Below are 16,979 nucleotides of genomic sequence, written 5' to 3' on the forward strand. Positions count from 1 at the left end.
TTACCATCCCGTACCCTATTGAAAATTTGCCCGATGCTGGGCATGATAATTCAGATTACTAAACACTTACTCCATAAAAGAAGCGTCATATATGATTTACCATCCAGTACCCTATTAAAAATTTGCCCGATGCTGGGCATGATGGAATACATCATCCATCATCACGGTAGATTATGGTAATGGGCATGCTGGACAGTGGGCATGCTGGGTGATAGGTAGAATGCTGGGTGATGGGTGGAATGCCGGGCGATGGGTGGAATGCCGGGCGATTGGTGGAATGCTGGGTATAACAGTGGGCACATCAGGTCAAATGCAAGTTGTGTAATGAACCGAAGGAGCAGCCACTGCACTTAGGAAGCTCATGATGGGCTATCTTCATGCGTGCTTGAGTCTTGCAAAGTGTGCAGTCTATCTACATGTGGCCAAGTATGCCGCTACATTTTCATGCCATAAGGAATCGATCTGTAGCACCATAATATGTTCCATATCTTCACACTTTATTGAAAAAATGCAATAGGTTAAGGTGATTCACGTCTTCCATACTCGCTTGCCCTCGCGCCCGCTTCTGTGAAGAAGCTCCAAAGGTGCTTCCTTACAGAAGCAAGGCGGTGCTCTGGAGGTGGTGCTGGTGGCCCCATCGGATGTTCCCCTATGTACTTCTCCAGGCAGTCTAAAAGAAGAGTGCAATAAATATAGAAATAAATTCTTTTTGAAACCATTTGTAGTAATAACTGAATATAGGAAATCTGTTGCAAAAGATTCAACAAGTTTCAAATAATACAATGCAGCATATATTACACACAAACATGCTACCCAGCGCGCATGGCAGAGCAGATTTATTTGCAGTGAGAATGCATGCACATGCATCACACTGTTTTGCTCAGTCGCATGGGATTTCAGTAGGTGTTTGCCAAAGCCATGCCTCTTCTCATCAGGAGTTTGGCTTTACTGCAAAGTTTAGTCAAACGGCAGCTGCATTCGAAGCACCGTCAGGCGGACTTATTGCTTCCGATTTCGCATAATTTGTCTGCTCTTCAACCACCCAAATTTCTGTCAGCTTTCGAGAGCCACGACTTGGCTAGACTGTCTCTAACGCAAGGGTTGCTGAACAGGCGTGTTGGTAAAGTTTCATCTTAGGTTAGCAGCGCCACGATCTACATGGAAGCGAGAGAAGGGATAGGAAAGAGCGCTGACTTACAGCAATTTTATTGGGCACATAACCAAGGTTTAAATACCACGCTAAGGCACAAAAGAAAAAAAACAGAAAGGTAGCACATATTCAGGACTCGGCTTCCAACATACGATATGCAAATCATGTGGTTAAATATTGCACTTTTTTATCGCACAGTGACAATGAAGGGGCACTGACACAGCGCTCCCCAGATTTGAGAATTTCGAGCGCTTCAATAATTTCTCTAGTATGCTTGTTTTTGTTGCGACTGATAATTTGTGTGCTATCAGATAAGGGTTTGCAACGGTTGTCTCTGCAATGAATACCGAGATGACCAGAAACGAAGTTGAAAACATGATTATTATGCTCATTTAATCGTTCATTGAGACAGCGTCCCGTCTGACCAATGTATTCGCGGCCGCAGGAAAGAGGAATGTTGTAAACACCTACAGCGCACGTGACAAAGCGGTTATGATGGTTGGTTCTGCAGCAACTTTTTCTTTCTTTGGGATTACAGTTGACCTGCCTGCATAAGCGTGACAGCTTATGTGGTGCCGAAAACACAACATCGACACCAGCACGCCGACCAACTTTCTTGAGATTATGGGATGTGTGGATGTAAAGGATGACGGTGACTCTCTTCCTGGAAGTGGCAGAATCTGGGTTGCTAGCTTTTTCTTGCTTATGCAAGCTTCCGGCTACTGACGTCAGCAGACTGCCCGGGTAGCCCGATTGCTCAAGTCTCCGGGCCTGTTTCCCGAAACTGGTTTCCATTAAGTGGTGACAGGACTTTGAAAAGGAATTAGTGAAGCATAGGCAAACGATTCCTTGCTTGATGAGCTTTGAATGGGCTGAGTTAAAAGGTAAAAGCGCTTTGCAATCTCTGGGTTCATACATCTAGCACAGCTGGTTGTTCCTAAAAATGAGTCAGGTCTAAAAACCTAATCGAGTCGGCAACTGGCAGCTCATGGGTTAAGACAAATGGATGAAGACATTCTTTAAACAGCGATAAAGCATCACGGCAGCTAGTTTCGACAGTGTCGGCGTCAGTATCTAAATGAACATCTACAAACCTAAAAACTTTTTCCACGAAAGACGGAAGGCGTTTGGAAAGCGCAGGGCGGGAAGACGTATCTACAAAGGGGCGGGGTTTGCATCCGTTCATGCATAGCGCCCATGCTGAGTGACATCTTGCTAGCCACTCACGGCTGTGCACTTTCCAAACTCCTTCCGTCTTTCGTGGAAAAAGTTTTTAGGTTTCTAGATGACTTTTTGGTTCTTTTAGATACTGACGCCGACACTGTCAAAACAAGCTGCTGTGATGCTTTATCGCTGTTTAAAGAATGTCTTCATTCATTTGTCTTAACCCAGGAGCTGCCAGTTGCCGACTCGATTAGGTTTATAAACCTGACTCATTTTTAGGAACAACCAGCTGTGCTAGATGTATGAACCCAGAGCTTGCAAAGCTCTTTTACCTTTTATATCAGCCCATTCAAAGCTCATCAAGCAAGGAATCGTTTGCCTATGCTTCACTAATTCACCTTTCAAAGTCCTGTCACCACTTAATGGAAACCAGTTTCGGGAAACAGGCCCGGAGTCTTGAGCAATCGGGCGACCCGGGCACTCTGCTGACGTCAGTAGCTAGAAGCTTGCAAAAGCAAGAAAAAGCTAGCAACCCAGATTCTGCCATTTCCAGGAAGAGAGTCACCGTCATCCCTTACATCCACACGTTGTCCCATAAGCTTGAGAAAGTTCGTCGGCCTGCTGGTGTCGATGTTGTGTTTTTGGCACCACATAAGCTGTCACGCTTATGCAGGCAGGTCAACTGTAATCCTAAAGAAAGAAAAAATTGCTGCAGAACCAACCATAATAATCGCTTTGTCATGTGCGCTGTTCTTTACAACATTCCTCTTTCCTGCGGCAGCGAATACATTAGTCAGACGAGACGCTGTCTCAATGAACAATTAAAGGAGCATAACAATCATGTTTTCAACTCCGCTTCTGGTCATCTCGGTATTCATTGCAGAGACCACCGTTGCAAACCCTTATTTGATAGTGCAAAAATGTTCAGACGCAACAAAAACAAACATACTAGAGAAATTATTGAAGCGCTCGAAATTCTCAAATCTGGGGAGCGCTGTGTCAGTGCCCCCCTTCATTGTCACTGTGCGATAAAGAAGTGCAATCTTTAACCACATGATTTGCATATCGTATGTTGGAAGCCGAGTCCTGAATACGTGCTACCTTTCTGTTTTTACTTTTGTGCCTTGGCGTGGTATTTAAACCTTGGTTATGTGCGCAATAAAATTGATGTAAGTCAGCGCTATTTCCTATCCCTTCTCTCGCTTCCATGTAGATCATCGCGCTGCTAACCTAAGATGTCTGCAGGAGACCTGCAAGGTGCTAGTTCTGTCATCTGCTACCGTTAGCCTGTTGCTCGCGGTCTGTATCTCATGCAGTGGGCGAGGAAGCGGGCCGTAACTTTAGCATTAGCCATGTAGGCATAAAAGTTTTTTAATGTACAAGCCGTAGTCATGGCTGGTTTCCATGCTTTATTTAGCTGCAATGATGGCAACCAATGTTTTAGTGTTCTTTTGAAACCCCATATAGCTTCCTTGCTAAGCTAGCCTACATCTTCAATGTAAAAAAAGCCTAAGGAAGCATCTTAAAATACAGAGCAATCTCTTATGCTCGTTTGTTCCTAAACACCATTTTAGCAACAAACGGTATTTGCAGCAGACTGTTGATGGCAGTACAAGAGTTACCGGCACTTCATTCATAAAACAATTGAAACTGCACAGAAAAACTAGGCATTACAGCCGTACTATGTTGTCCTCCGTTCTAATCCAGGCTGGCCGCGAGTTCTAGAACTCTGCATGATGCCTAGCACCTTGATTTTTAGGGCACTGATGACAGGCATAAAAATTTATAGGAAGCTTCACACAGGTCAAGCTCAACTATCCATGTCATAGCGTACATGCCAATAATGTGCGAGGTGTTTTCTTTGTGTAGTAATTCTTTCCTCATCTTTATGCTCAAATAAGGCACATCTAGCCACCTGACTTTCTTGATTGCTTGTCATTGAAACCGATTATAGGGGAAACTGCAGACACATTTCGCAAGAAACCAATATCTCGAAAATATCCTATGCTGCTTTGACAGTGCATATATAGGCTTAAGAAAAAGACATGTATAGGCACTCGCATCATTCTTTCTTTGGCACTTCTTTCCACTGTGTGTGCATCAATGTTAACTCATCCAGATAACTTTCAGATATACAGTCAAGTATCTTAAATGAGGTGAATGTTCACTTACTCTTGACAGCAACCACTTTCTCTGGTGTTGCCAGAAGCTTCCCAGATGCATCAGAGATAGTCCGGCAGGCCTGCCTAGTCGGGCTTCTTTCCCCAGCTTGTGTTGGTGTCCACAGGTGCTGTGCCAGACCTAATGCGCACTTGGCTTCGGAGGTACACTTTAGTATGTAATGCCACTTGACTGGCATCACAAATCCCACACCAATCTGTACCTGCAACAGATAGAAAGTATATTTTTCTTTGACCAGTATTCGTAATCCTAAAACGCACTAGCATAAAACAATATCGTATAGGTTAGTCCTTTGATTTCTCATAAAACCCCATAATTTCCCATTTCTGCACCTCGAACAAGCATTATAAAAATCGTATTAAAGGCACTCCTACCACGAAATTAACCTTTCTGTAAAGGATACTAAACTAATAAAATTTCCCCACCTTGTGGGCAGCAAGCAGTCATATTTTATACAATTTAACCTTGCAATAAAGAAGTTGATGGAGAAAGCAAAAAACTGGTTCGAATAGGCGCAGTACCACGCAGAGAACAGTGCAAAAACGAGTGCCATCGTGGCCTCCGAGATTGTAAGCAGTGTCACACTGAGAACAGAGCACACGTGACCTGTGTGAGTCATGTGCGCCGGTCTTCAAAGGCCACCACAATTATACACTGCACGGCCTCGTTCTGAAGCACACTGGAGAAATGCCTTGAAAGCATGATTACCCTTGCACGGTTGAAAAAGCGTGAATTTCCTTGTGACTTCTGAAATCCACGTGCAGCACTCGCTCATCTTCGCAGTTATATCATCATCGTGACTAAACTGGTGCAGAGGATGCGCCAAGTCCCCATCGCAATTGCAAACTTAGAACTTGGTGTGCACCCTCCTTTTACTGCGATCGGATTTGACATGTTTGTTTTAACAGTACGGTGCTATTGAATATGTTCCTTATATGTGGACCCAGTTTGAACAGGCATGGTCAGAAAATCATAAATGCAATAAAATGCGGTCATTTTAAACCAATAATTCGTTATATCTGCGATTGTTATAAGCGCGAACTGTAGTGAACATGAACGTAAGGTGCGAGAATTTTGTGACATGGCGCTCCAGTAATAGCACAAGTAAAAGCATTTGATAAACCGCTGATCACTGTTTCTCACTCCTTCGCTACACTCGTTACTCGTGCCCTCATACTACACTACAAAGTGCAGCTAAAGCTACGAATTGTATTGCACGACAGAAGTAAGGTTCCTCCATTGTCTGCCCCTAATCACTCTCCCCATGAAGATAGCTGAATGGAACCTTCAGAAACGCTTCAGTGTTGCACAATGGGCGACCCCCCTCTGGCATTCTCAGAACGCAAAATTGGCTCTCGTCATGCCGGTTCTGTCGTTCCTCGATGATTGACTGGTCGACAGCTTTTGCTCCTAACGCCGAGGTCACCTGGAGCACCTTGTTGACATCGTGATGCACAGGGGCAGTGCCAGAAAGGCCAGGAGAGCAGTAGACGAGTCTTTTTTTTAATTTGTGGCATTCCCACAGCACATAGCACTGCCGCATCCACCAGACTATGGTCATGGCATTCCATGAATTCTCTACATCATGCGCACATTTCTTTGAAATATCAACTATGTCAGATGTTATGTTTAGGGGCCCCCTTTAAGAAATTTTCTTCATTTATATCAAGGCCGTGATATTCACCAAGGCTTTCTAAATAAACCTTTAGTTTAAACAGCAGCATTTTTGTGTTGTTTCCTTAGTCCTTGACTTTCTGTGCTGTCCACAATGCAGCATTTCCAATCAATGTCTTTGTGTATCACTGTTTAAACACCATATTGTTTTTTGATAAACTGACCTTCAATACATCTTCAATGTAAAGAAGCCTAAGGAAGTGTCTAAAAATAAAACAAAGCAATCTGTTATGCTCGTTTGTTTCTAATAAACATATTCTTGCAGCAAATGGAATTTGTGCGAGACTGTTTTGGGTGCCAAAGCAAGAGTTACTGGCAGTTAGATTTATACAGAAATTGAAATTGCACAGAAAGGAAAATGCTAGTTACAGTCACATTGTGTAGTCATCTGCTCTAATCCAAGCTGGAGGCGAGTGCTGAAACTTTGTATGATGCCTCAGTGCCTTGCTTTTTTTTTGGCGTCGACAACAGGCATAATTTATCGCAGGCTTACAGGACAAATACAGATATCCATTTTATAACTGACATGCCACTAATGTGCGAGGTGCTTTCTTTGTGTAGCAATTCTTTCTTCATTTCTATTCTCAAATAAAACGAAATCGCTGCAAGCCAGAAGTACTGATAGGACACATGTCACTAATTTCAATAATAAGACAGGTGTGCTTAGAAATCGCATGGCTCTGAATGTTGCAGATTATAACGCAGCAAATAGATCACTACCGTCACCACATTGGAAAGACAGTGGTTTAAATAGCTTCTTTTCAGACCACTTAATTTGCCATGCTGTATCAGAACCAAATTAATTTTCCTCAGAAACATTTTTCAAGAGCATTAAGATGAATGCTGCAGCATGGAAAACTATGGTCGATCATGTGAAGTCTGCATTACACTTTTCAAGGAAGATAAGGTGCTGAAAATCTCACTTGTCTTTAAAGGGCAACTCCGGCGATTTTTCGATGTCAACGGATGTCGATGAAATTCGCTGGGTCTGTTCCTCTGAATACCTCCGCCATGTCCTAAAAAAAGCAGGCTTGTGAGTTGCACAGATTTTTTACAAATGAATTTAATTTATTGCCTCGAGCACCCTACATTACCTCCTCCGCAGTTATAGGCCACATTGTGTATGACGTCAGGAATAGTCCGGGATCATGCAGACGACAGCGACGAGAGCGTGCAGGAGTCGACGATCGTGAGCTAGCGCTTGGCGTGTGATGTTGCTGTCGCGAGAAGTTGCATTCCCTGTGGACGGGCAAGTGATGCGGGGTGGCAAGCGGTGTTGCGTTGTTGGCTGCACGAACTTCAGCCCTCGCCATCCGCAAACACAGTTTGAGCCGATGCCGATCGCGTTCAGCCGAGGTTAAGCCTATCACAGTGGCCGAGTTCGTGCGTCTGTTGCTGGCGGACCAGACCCACTGATATGAAGCTAATTAAGCTATTAGGATGAGGAAAGCTGCTTCTGTACAGTTTTGACCATACGGATTTGAAATAAACCATTCCTCACTTCGTACAGTGCACACGCAAAAAGCTAGAAGCGACAACACGACGCGCAATCAACATCCGTATACGTTGCCGTTCTCGAATGCGGTCAGTCGCATGCACTCGCCGGCGCTTCCCTAAATGAAATGTGACTACGCAAATCTATGGGTGTATTATTGCCTATTGTTATGCTGACTAATTATTTAGCTTACGAGGTGCACTGTTTGCCTCGTATCCCAAATGGGCAGCAAGCGGAGGCCTCTTCGATACAGCATGCGTAAACAACCATCTCGTTCAGCTGCCAACGATGTCATATACTTCACGACATCGGCGTTTCTGTGAGAAAACTATACATTCTCTAAATGAACGATCATACGTGCAATGTCCTAATCTATGTCTACTTTACGGAACACTAATTGTGTGCATGAAGAGAATACGAAGAATGATAAGCAGGCTGCACAACGCTTGCCTACTACGGTCTCCCGCTCGCTGTTTCCGAAGGTGTGTGGTCGCACGTATCAGCGCGACCCAGAGTGATGTAACGGTGCTTACATGCACAAAATCTACGTGTTTTGATATGTTCTTACATTAATTGATGTCACCGATGAGCGACTATCTCAAGCGAACGACGTACGAGTGGTCGCTGTACCTGCAGATGTAAACAATTGCACCGGTCGGTGCTTTGGACTGTCAGCGGCGTTCTTGTGGGATACAAATGCGGAAAGTCGTGCTCCACATTTTACAGTGAGCATGCGAAGCGGTTCCCTGAGAGGGGTAAAACACCTAAAAGAGCAAGCAGCGCGTATATCATTGGTTAGGGCTACCCTTGGTCTTCATGTCGCAGCGCGATATGTTGCGCATGGATGCTGGCTCTAGTGGTGGAGGACGGCGATTCGTGGCTATTGAATTCGTCTGAATCATAACTGTCACTGTTTGACAGATCCGAATAGGTGGTGCAGCTTGCAATGTAACCCGAAGGTCCCCGAAAGTCCGGCGCGGTCACGAATAAGCTGAGCGTCTGCTCTTCGCCGGTTTCGTTCGCCCCGCGGGCAAGACCGGCATGCGTTGCGCGCCTTCCCCGCCGGGGATACATTCGTGACGTCACACGCAGAGGTTCGCTCGGCTGCTTGCTCAGGTTTCGGTTTCGTTTTTGCGCTTTTCTGCTTATTTAAAATTATTTTCGAATTTGAGGAACAATTCTCCTATCAGGTGCGTCACAGGAGGGTCTCGGGAAGCTAAATATTTTATTACCTCGATATGGTCAAAAAATCGCCGGAGTTGCCCTTTAAGACAATAAACATTAGGCACTGGCATCAATCTTTGTTTGGCATTTCTTTTTGCTCTGTCAACGCTACTCATCCAGATAACTTTCTGATATAAAGTAGTGAATGTCTTAATTCAGGTAACTGTTCACTTACTCTTCACAGCAGCCACTTTCTCTGGTGTTGCCGCAAGCTATCCGGTTGAATCCAAACTGTGCGGCAGGCCTGCCCAGTCAGGCCTCTTTCACCAGCTTCCGCTGGTGTTCACAGGTCCACATCTATTGCACACTTGGCATCTGATGTACACTTTAAATATACTGCCACTGTTATAAGGCATCACAATGCCTACACCAATCTGCACCTGCAATAGATATGAAGTGTTATTTCTTTGACCAATACTCGTAACACTAAAGCACATTTGTATAAAAATATTTTGTAGGTTAGGTCCTTCGATATCTGATAAAACCCCATGCCCTTTTTGTGCTGATGACAAGTTTCACAGTTCAAACTAACACATTCTCAAGATGTAACTGTAACTGCAGAATTATTCACCCAACATACACATTCTCTTGTATAGCTCAATAGCTTCGGACATGGAAGCACTTGAAATGCTAGTATAGTGTATACAGGCGAGGTCAATATAAGGCGTATGAATACACCCAGACATATTGCTAACCCCCCCCCCCCCATTCAAGAACCTTTATTTCCAGGTACCCCATCTTGTACTTCGGCTTGTGCGTCAGACAATACATGTATAAGTGTAATCATTAGTACAACAGCAAACAATTGCAAGAAAATGCTGACACTTGCACGGTAATCTCAGCTCATATGCAGGAATTCTGATTTTTTTTACAACACAAAATATTTGCTAATACATACGTGACCAGCCGTGACAATCCACTCACTTATATTCTGTTGAGTCAACTCACACCCATTTCTACCTAGAATACGGTACTTTCAAAACAGGAACGGCAGCCACATTTTAAGAATTGAAGGAGCAACAAACCATTTGGTGCCGTTATCTTCACTTTGTTACTGTGCTCACGCAGCCTCATTCGCACAACTGCCTGTTTAGCCTATGCAGCTTCTTTCACAGAATAATCCAATGAGATATAATGCATGCTGTGCATTTGACAACACTTTAGCGTTTTTTTTACATTTTACATTGTGGCATTCCTGGTAAACGTTAGCTAGTTTGGTGCAGAATAGACAAAGCTGATGTCTGCTTGCTGTGCTTTTAAGTTGTGTGAAAGGCTATGATATACGGTCCTGCAGCAACCTTTATCTTGTTAATGCTGGCACCCCCTGCCATTCAGCACACATCTGCCTCTGCAGTGACTGTTTGAGCAGGCCTTCTGCAACCAGCACCAGGAACTGACTTGGGTAGCCAACCTCGCGAAGGTTTGTCGCCTGCAACCTAAAGGTTGCGTTCATTAGTTGATGGCATGACTTTCTTTTGCACCAAAAATGTAGTCAATTGCATTGCATGTGTTATATATTCTATTCCATAAATCTGTAGAAGAAGCTATATAGGCCAAGGGTGCTAGACTATGTGAGCACAGTAAAAAAAGTAAAAAAAAACCGACACCAGATAGCGCTTTCTGTCCCTTCATTGCTTCAATGTAGCTGCCATTCCCATTCTGAATGTGCTCTTATTTGATGCTGAAATGGGTCGAGTTGACTCACCAGATTACAGATAAGTGGATTTTAGGATTGGTGATCTGTGCGTTGGTAAACACTTTAGTACATTGGCAAATAAAAAAAATTGAATTCCTTCATATGTGGACAGGTGGCACTACAATTACAAGTTTTTATCAATATATACCATCCGTTCGTTTTGATCAGCTTATTGAAACCACACTGACACACTTGTCTATGACTTTTGTTATCCAGTGCACCTCTAAACTTCTCTTGTTTTGGTTTTTGCATTTTTCAGAAACCTGGTGATACTAAACAGTGGAGTGCATGTGCATTTATTACAAGAGCTGCTAAATGGCTAGCGAAACTAGGGAATGTTAATGACAGAGTGAGACAGCCCAAAAACAATGTAAAAATGGGTATGGTAGCCATTTAGCTGCCCTTTAATAAATGCGCTTGTCGTCCACTGTTTAATAGCACCAGGTTCCTGAAAAATCCCAAAGCGAATTAAATTAACTTTAACAATGTATTGTATAGCAACGGCCAAAGATGTGTGCCAGGACGGCATAACTTTGTCTATAAAAAGATGTTATTTCAGGTTAAACCCTTGTATCTGTAGTGCCTTCTGTGAGCATGCCAGACAATACGGCTGGTTTTCTTCATTGCTTTTGACATTATCATAAGCGGTCAGTGTTTGTTATAAAAAAAGTTGTGATGCGAAAACCACAATTTAGTTCTCTTCGCACGTGTCAAAGATTACATTAACAAAAACAAATTATATTTGGACTGCCTCATATAAATTCATGGTACCATGGCACCAAGCTGAACACAAGAGGAATATCTTCTTTGTGTGTTCCACTTCTCATGCAAAAAAACAATGAAAGATTGCAGGTGTAGGTGCACCGGCATTTTATGCCTCAGAAAGCATCAACTTTCTGTGTGGCTGCCAGTGAAACCTTCATTTATACACCTATCAATAGTCTAGCATTTATTTGAGATGCCACCAAATAGTTAAGAGACTGAAAATGCCACGGGATAATGTACAGCCATATGTAACACTCAAAGCAACAACAGCGAAAAACAGTGTGAGCCACACCAACTTCTAGCTTTGCAATAAGTAGCAATTTCATTGACTCTTGGAAAAGCATACATAATATCTACTGTACAGGACAATGAGGCACACATAACAGATGGAAGTTACTGACAAAAGCGTATGCACACTTTATTTCTTGAGTTTACTCAGTTATAGCATAAATTGAATTGCGAACAGGAATTAATATTTGTTACGCATAATTACATGGATGTGCAACATGTAATCACACTGTAGCTGGTTTCTATGCATGCAGTAGCCTGAAGTGCATGTTTTAGACCGCTGTTACAAGTGCAGCTAAATCTGGAAATGAACCATTTTTAAGTATATTCAGAATTGGTTGCATTTGAATTCTTATGGTAGATATATTTTGTACATTCAGTAAGCTTTTCATTCCAAATCAGTACTTGTGCCTGTTCCCCTGTTTCAAGAAAATTTTTAAACTGCGCGAAGACAAGACGTGAACAGAAACATTGAAGCTCACACACGTTTCTGTTCACGTTGTGTCTGCTTTGCGCAGTTTAAAAATTTTTGCTGACTCTATGAACCGACTAGCCCAACAACATGCCTTACTTCCCTTGTGTATGCATCACAGTTTCAACTCATTCAGCCCGACCACACGAGATGTCACACTGAAATTCCAGAAATATAATGTATGACTACGTAATGAAAAAATGATTCAACAACAAAGCCTAGACTTACATACTTATATGTCTCTTCACTCAGCCATAGATCAGTGCTGCTCACAGATATTAATCACCAGCGTCATCTGCAGAGGAAGAGGCTGAAAAAAAAACAGGTTTTCTGAAAGTACAGAAATACAGGACAGGCTCTGAAACAATGTCGAGTGACACAAGATGCTAGTCAATTTAGAGGTTATTACATACAAAAGGATACAGTTTCACACAGACAACTGTTACACTGAATAAGAGATGACACTGTGACAAACACAAGGACTATTTTAGCACTTGTGCATTATCTACCAATCAGCTGATAACTTTATTATGAGCAAATGAAGACTGAAAGAACCCCAACTGATCCCACTAATGAGGTACACCTACTGATACATTAAAGTAGCTACTCCACAGTCGGAGATTTCAGGAAGGAAATGTGTTTCTGAAGTTATTGAGGTGTTACCTGAAGTGTAATAAGTGTACAATAAATTTTTTTACATGTGATGTTCTATTCACAGTGACAGTTCAAAGAATCTGCTAAGCCACTTTTGGTATTATGCATGTTGAATTTCTTGAACTTTTCGGAAATTTCCAGTTTTTTCAGTATTTATGCTTTCCACAGGTCTGTTTACGTCCGACAAAGTAGTACCATCTACAGCATGCTTGCTCTGAGTGTGGCAGTAGTGATGTGTTATGCCAATGCAATTCCAGCCGACCTGCCTTGGATTCGAAGCGGTTTAATTCAAAAAACAATTATGGGGTTTTTAAATGCGAAAACCACCATCTGATTATCAGGCACGCCGTAGTAGGAGACTCAGGAATAATTTGGATCACCTGAGGTTCTTTTAACGGGCACCTTAATTTAAGTGCACGGGTGTTTTTTACATTTACCCTCCACCGAAATGCAGCCGTCGTAGCCGGGATTTGATCCCGCGGACTCGTGCCTAGGAGCCCAACACTATAGCCACTAAGCAACCACGTCAGGTGGCGGTTTAATTCTAAGCATGCTTGACATAATGCTTAACCACATTTATGATGCGCGACAAGTTCTAGATCACACAACTCTGCCCACTTTCTTGCTCCACGCTGGTGAAAATTCAAATTTACGACACCACTATCAGAGGAAGTAGAGCAGGTGCTTTATAATTCCTGCCAGTGATATGCAGATTTTCAGTCATTATTTCACTCTAAGAACAAGCGAAATGCATGTAAATGGTTTCTTGATGAACCCATCGCCACATAAAGAAAGCAGCAGACATCTTCCACAATCTATGTAGTGCACCAAATGGCAACTAATAATCTCAAGCTCAGGTGTACCTTCAAGGCATGGGCACACATACAGTGCAGGAAGCTTACTGCCCATTCGAAGCCAACATGTGCCATATTTTACAAACAGCTTTATATAAAATATGCAATTGGAACAGTATTGCCTCTTCCATATTGACAGTATCATGAAATGCCTGTGGACCTGTTGCACAGAATCGAAATTTTCACATTCAAACAGTCTCTCTAATAAAAAAATAAAGCTTGTATAAATCAGTGAATACAATTATTAAGAAAGAAATGGCAACTGTTCTACAGTGTTCTGCCGATAACCACTGCAAACCACCACTCAGGCTCGCAAGCCAACAATTTTCCATTGCATTTGTCCCACACTTCTTGTAAAATGAACGGAAAACTACTACGCAAATAGCTGTGTATTTCAGGCACAGTTTTCTTGCAGTCCTGTACAAACTACCTCGGTTTAACAGCCCTTTTCAGTGCAAAATGAAATCGGGAAAAACGTAATTAAAGAGAAGCATTTTCTGTAACTGCGTAAATCCACCGAGGATACTGTAATATGAAGTTCTCTCAATATGCATCAGCTATCAACTTCCGTGTCACGCTATACAAATAATCTTTTAAATCTATTCCTTAAACGCCGATAATTAAAAGTGCAACCATTCACACTCATCAGGGCTCCGTACAAACAAATTGCGCCGCAAAACAAACACTTCTAAATGCAACGTAATTTGTCTTACGGTATCGACTCTCGGTTCGCAGAACACCGCGGTGGCTGCAGATATTTTTTAGCGCTGTAGCTCGGACGTATTCATACCAACGTTTCGTCTTCGTTACGAGTCAATACAGCGTTTAATGCAAACCGCAAACTTAAATTGCACGGTGATCATCTTGCCGGCGGAATATCCTTGCGTCTAATACTGGGAAAATTTTACGAGTGGTAGTGCGCACGTCTTATCTCACTACCAGCGCTATGTATTAGTAGCGACTAATCTCTACAAACGTAGTGCGCAAGCAGATTCAACGCCACTGCAACCGCATTCGGTACCACGCTGTTCGATTTCCAGGGAAACAATGCATAGAGCAATGATAACGCGCAACGTAAGAATGATAGCATGCACGGCTACCTACCTTTGGCAGGAAAAACACGCGTCCGTCCGTCTTTTGGCGATGTGCCGCGCTGCCGATTGCCGGGCGTCCGTTGGTCTCGGGGCAATGTGCCGACTTCCCGATGTACCCGGAATTCAAAGCATTTCTCCTGGCCACAGAGCGCGTTGTCGAGAAGGAACTTCGGCACTGCTTTTCACTGCTGTGCGGAAGCATTTGAAGACGGTATCCTCCAAGACTACGAATCACGCCCGTACGCAAATCAAACAAAGGAATCACCGAGGTTGTGTTGCAGTAGGTTGCTGTTGAATTAGTTCCTCGCGTATGACGCATCATATCTGGCCCAGAAGTTCCTCCTTCGTTAATGAGCGCAATGTAAAAGCGACATCACGAGGTAGTAGAAGAAAAAGTCACAAAACGACGACTGCATCACCACAGAGATACCCACGCCGCATAACACGACGCCATGTCTGTAAACAGCGATAGTGGCGACGCTACGGGCGCGGTGCCTGAACAGGTTTCAGTTTCGATTTCAAAATATCACCTGCTAATTCACTTTTGTGGATGGTGTCAGGAACAGCTCAGAATAATGCTCTAACGCTCCAACATGTAAAAGCAACGTGATATCTGAGTCTATCGGTGCACCATGCAATATTGATTGTACACTATGCAATCAGTATTGAAGGGGCTATTTTGGTATCCAGGATCAGTCCGAGCTGTAGGCTTTCGTTACTGAATTTTTGTTTAATTTGGCGTTTTCTAACGCCAGTTCTCATGCATTTTGCGTAAGTTTTGCTCGAACCTTTCGTCTGTAAAGTTAAACGCTTACAGTGAGACTTAAAATCCTCTTTCAATACTAAACGATCGAGCGAGCCACCAGCCTTTATTCTAGGGTCCTGAATATTTCGCAGTGCCGGTTCGAAAAAATATTGTGCGCTCACCTCTGCACTCTTCTTGCTCAAGTTTTGCAGAATGATCGTATTTTGAGTCTGCTTCGTTTAGTATAACACTTACCGCAGTTAAATGCCTGGTTTGTAAGAAAAAAATGCAAATTTGCCTTCCTTTATAGCGATGCGAGCTGATCCACCGACGAGCTAGCATAAACTTGTTTCGCTGCCTGCCGGAAGCTGCAGAAAGCAGCTGGTTAACGTGGTTTGCCGCCTGTTGCCCGCTCCTAGAACACACGGCTAACCTGGCTAACCGGCTGCTTTCTGCAGCTGCCGGCAGGCGGCGACAAAACTTTATGTTAGCGCCGTGGAACAGCTCGCATTCCCATAAGTGAAGGCAAATTTGCATTTTTTTCCCTTAAAAACCAGGCAGATAACTCCGGTAAGTGTTATACTAAAGGAAACAGACCCCCCAAATACTATCGTTCTGCAAAACCTGAGCAAGAAGAGTGCAGCGGAGTGCGCAGAACCTTTCTTTTTTCGAACAAGCGCTGCCAAATATTCAGGACCGCGTATGTTGCACTGGAGCGCGTCTTCTTGATTACCGCAGCTCCGTGTCATTTTCCGAACCTTGTGTTTCTCGATCGACCAGCCGTAGGCTTGCATGCCAATCGCCGCCGCAACTCGACACGATATACGAAGAAACACGATTGCTGTATCCGTGGGTTGTTACAAGCGGTGTATGATCAGGCGCGGTGTTCTGGCGGCGATCCGCTCGATCCCAGAAAACGCAGCATCCCATCCAGAAAACGCAATGGGGGTAAAGTTCGTGGCAAGGCTGTTAGCAGTAGTGATTGCACTTACGGGCAAATTACAGTGCAAAGTACGAGTCCGCCGTAACAGTGCCGGTATTAACCGACGCATGCAAATTATCAACCAAGCTGCTTATCGCACTCCTTCCACGTCGCGTCGCTTGCAGCCGTCGCACGCATGTATTTGTGGTTTCACCTGTGGTGTCACCAGCAAAGCAACCGGCTTGAGCGTTATCGATCTCTTTGGCGTTGCTTGTCGACGTCGCGCGCATATCGTGCGACAAGGGTGAATCGCACCCATTTCCATGCCAAGAATGCAGGGGAAGCAAACAGCAGTTAGTGGCGTCTCGTACGAGTTCATTATTGAAGCTTTTAGCTTCGGCGCTTCGGCATAGTCAATTAGTTGACATTTTCGTTAACGGGAACAGGGCATTTACATATCTTCCACCACTTCAGAAGTCATTAAGTTTCTCACTGTCTGTCGTGTTTTTTGCGAGAAAGTACCCAGATGCATTAGTAATTAAATACAGTATCACTGTATTCGAAAAAATCCCGTGCGTAGGTTCCAGCAATCAATGGCTTA

General features: G+C 43.5%; 1 protein-coding gene across 6 annotated transcripts; it reads right to left on the reverse strand.

Annotated features, from left to right (window-relative positions):
• Positions 1 to 476: 476 nt before the first annotated feature.
• LOC125940155 (uncharacterized) lies at positions 477 to 15,690 on the reverse strand. Of its 6 annotated transcripts, none has more exons than XR_007463393.1 (5): positions 14,722 to 15,666; positions 12,338 to 12,439; positions 9,064 to 9,268; positions 4,487 to 4,697; positions 477 to 670 (listed from the first exon to the last, which is right to left on the reverse strand). XR_007463393.1 is itself a non-coding variant. In XM_049655900.1 (3 exons), exons 1-3 carry the CDS (start codon positions 15,031 to 15,033, stop codon positions 519 to 521), a joined length of 675 nt encoding a protein of 224 aa, XP_049511857.1. In that variant the 5' UTR covers positions 15,034 to 15,690; the 3' UTR covers positions 477 to 518. The 6 variants fall into 6 exon arrangements, 1 of the variants encoding a protein (XP_049511857.1); XR_007463392.1 differs by having other exon boundaries at positions 9,064 to 9,262; positions 12,334 to 12,419; positions 14,722 to 15,665; XR_007463391.1 differs by having other exon boundaries at positions 12,338 to 12,419; positions 14,722 to 15,663.
• Between the last annotated feature and the right edge of the window lie 1,289 nt (positions 15,691 to 16,979).

This window comes from Dermacentor silvarum, chromosome 9 (assembly GCF_013339745.2).
Source record: "Dermacentor silvarum isolate Dsil-2018 chromosome 9, BIME_Dsil_1.4, whole genome shotgun sequence".
Taxonomy (NCBI): domain Eukaryota; kingdom Metazoa; phylum Arthropoda; class Arachnida; order Ixodida; family Ixodidae; genus Dermacentor; species Dermacentor silvarum.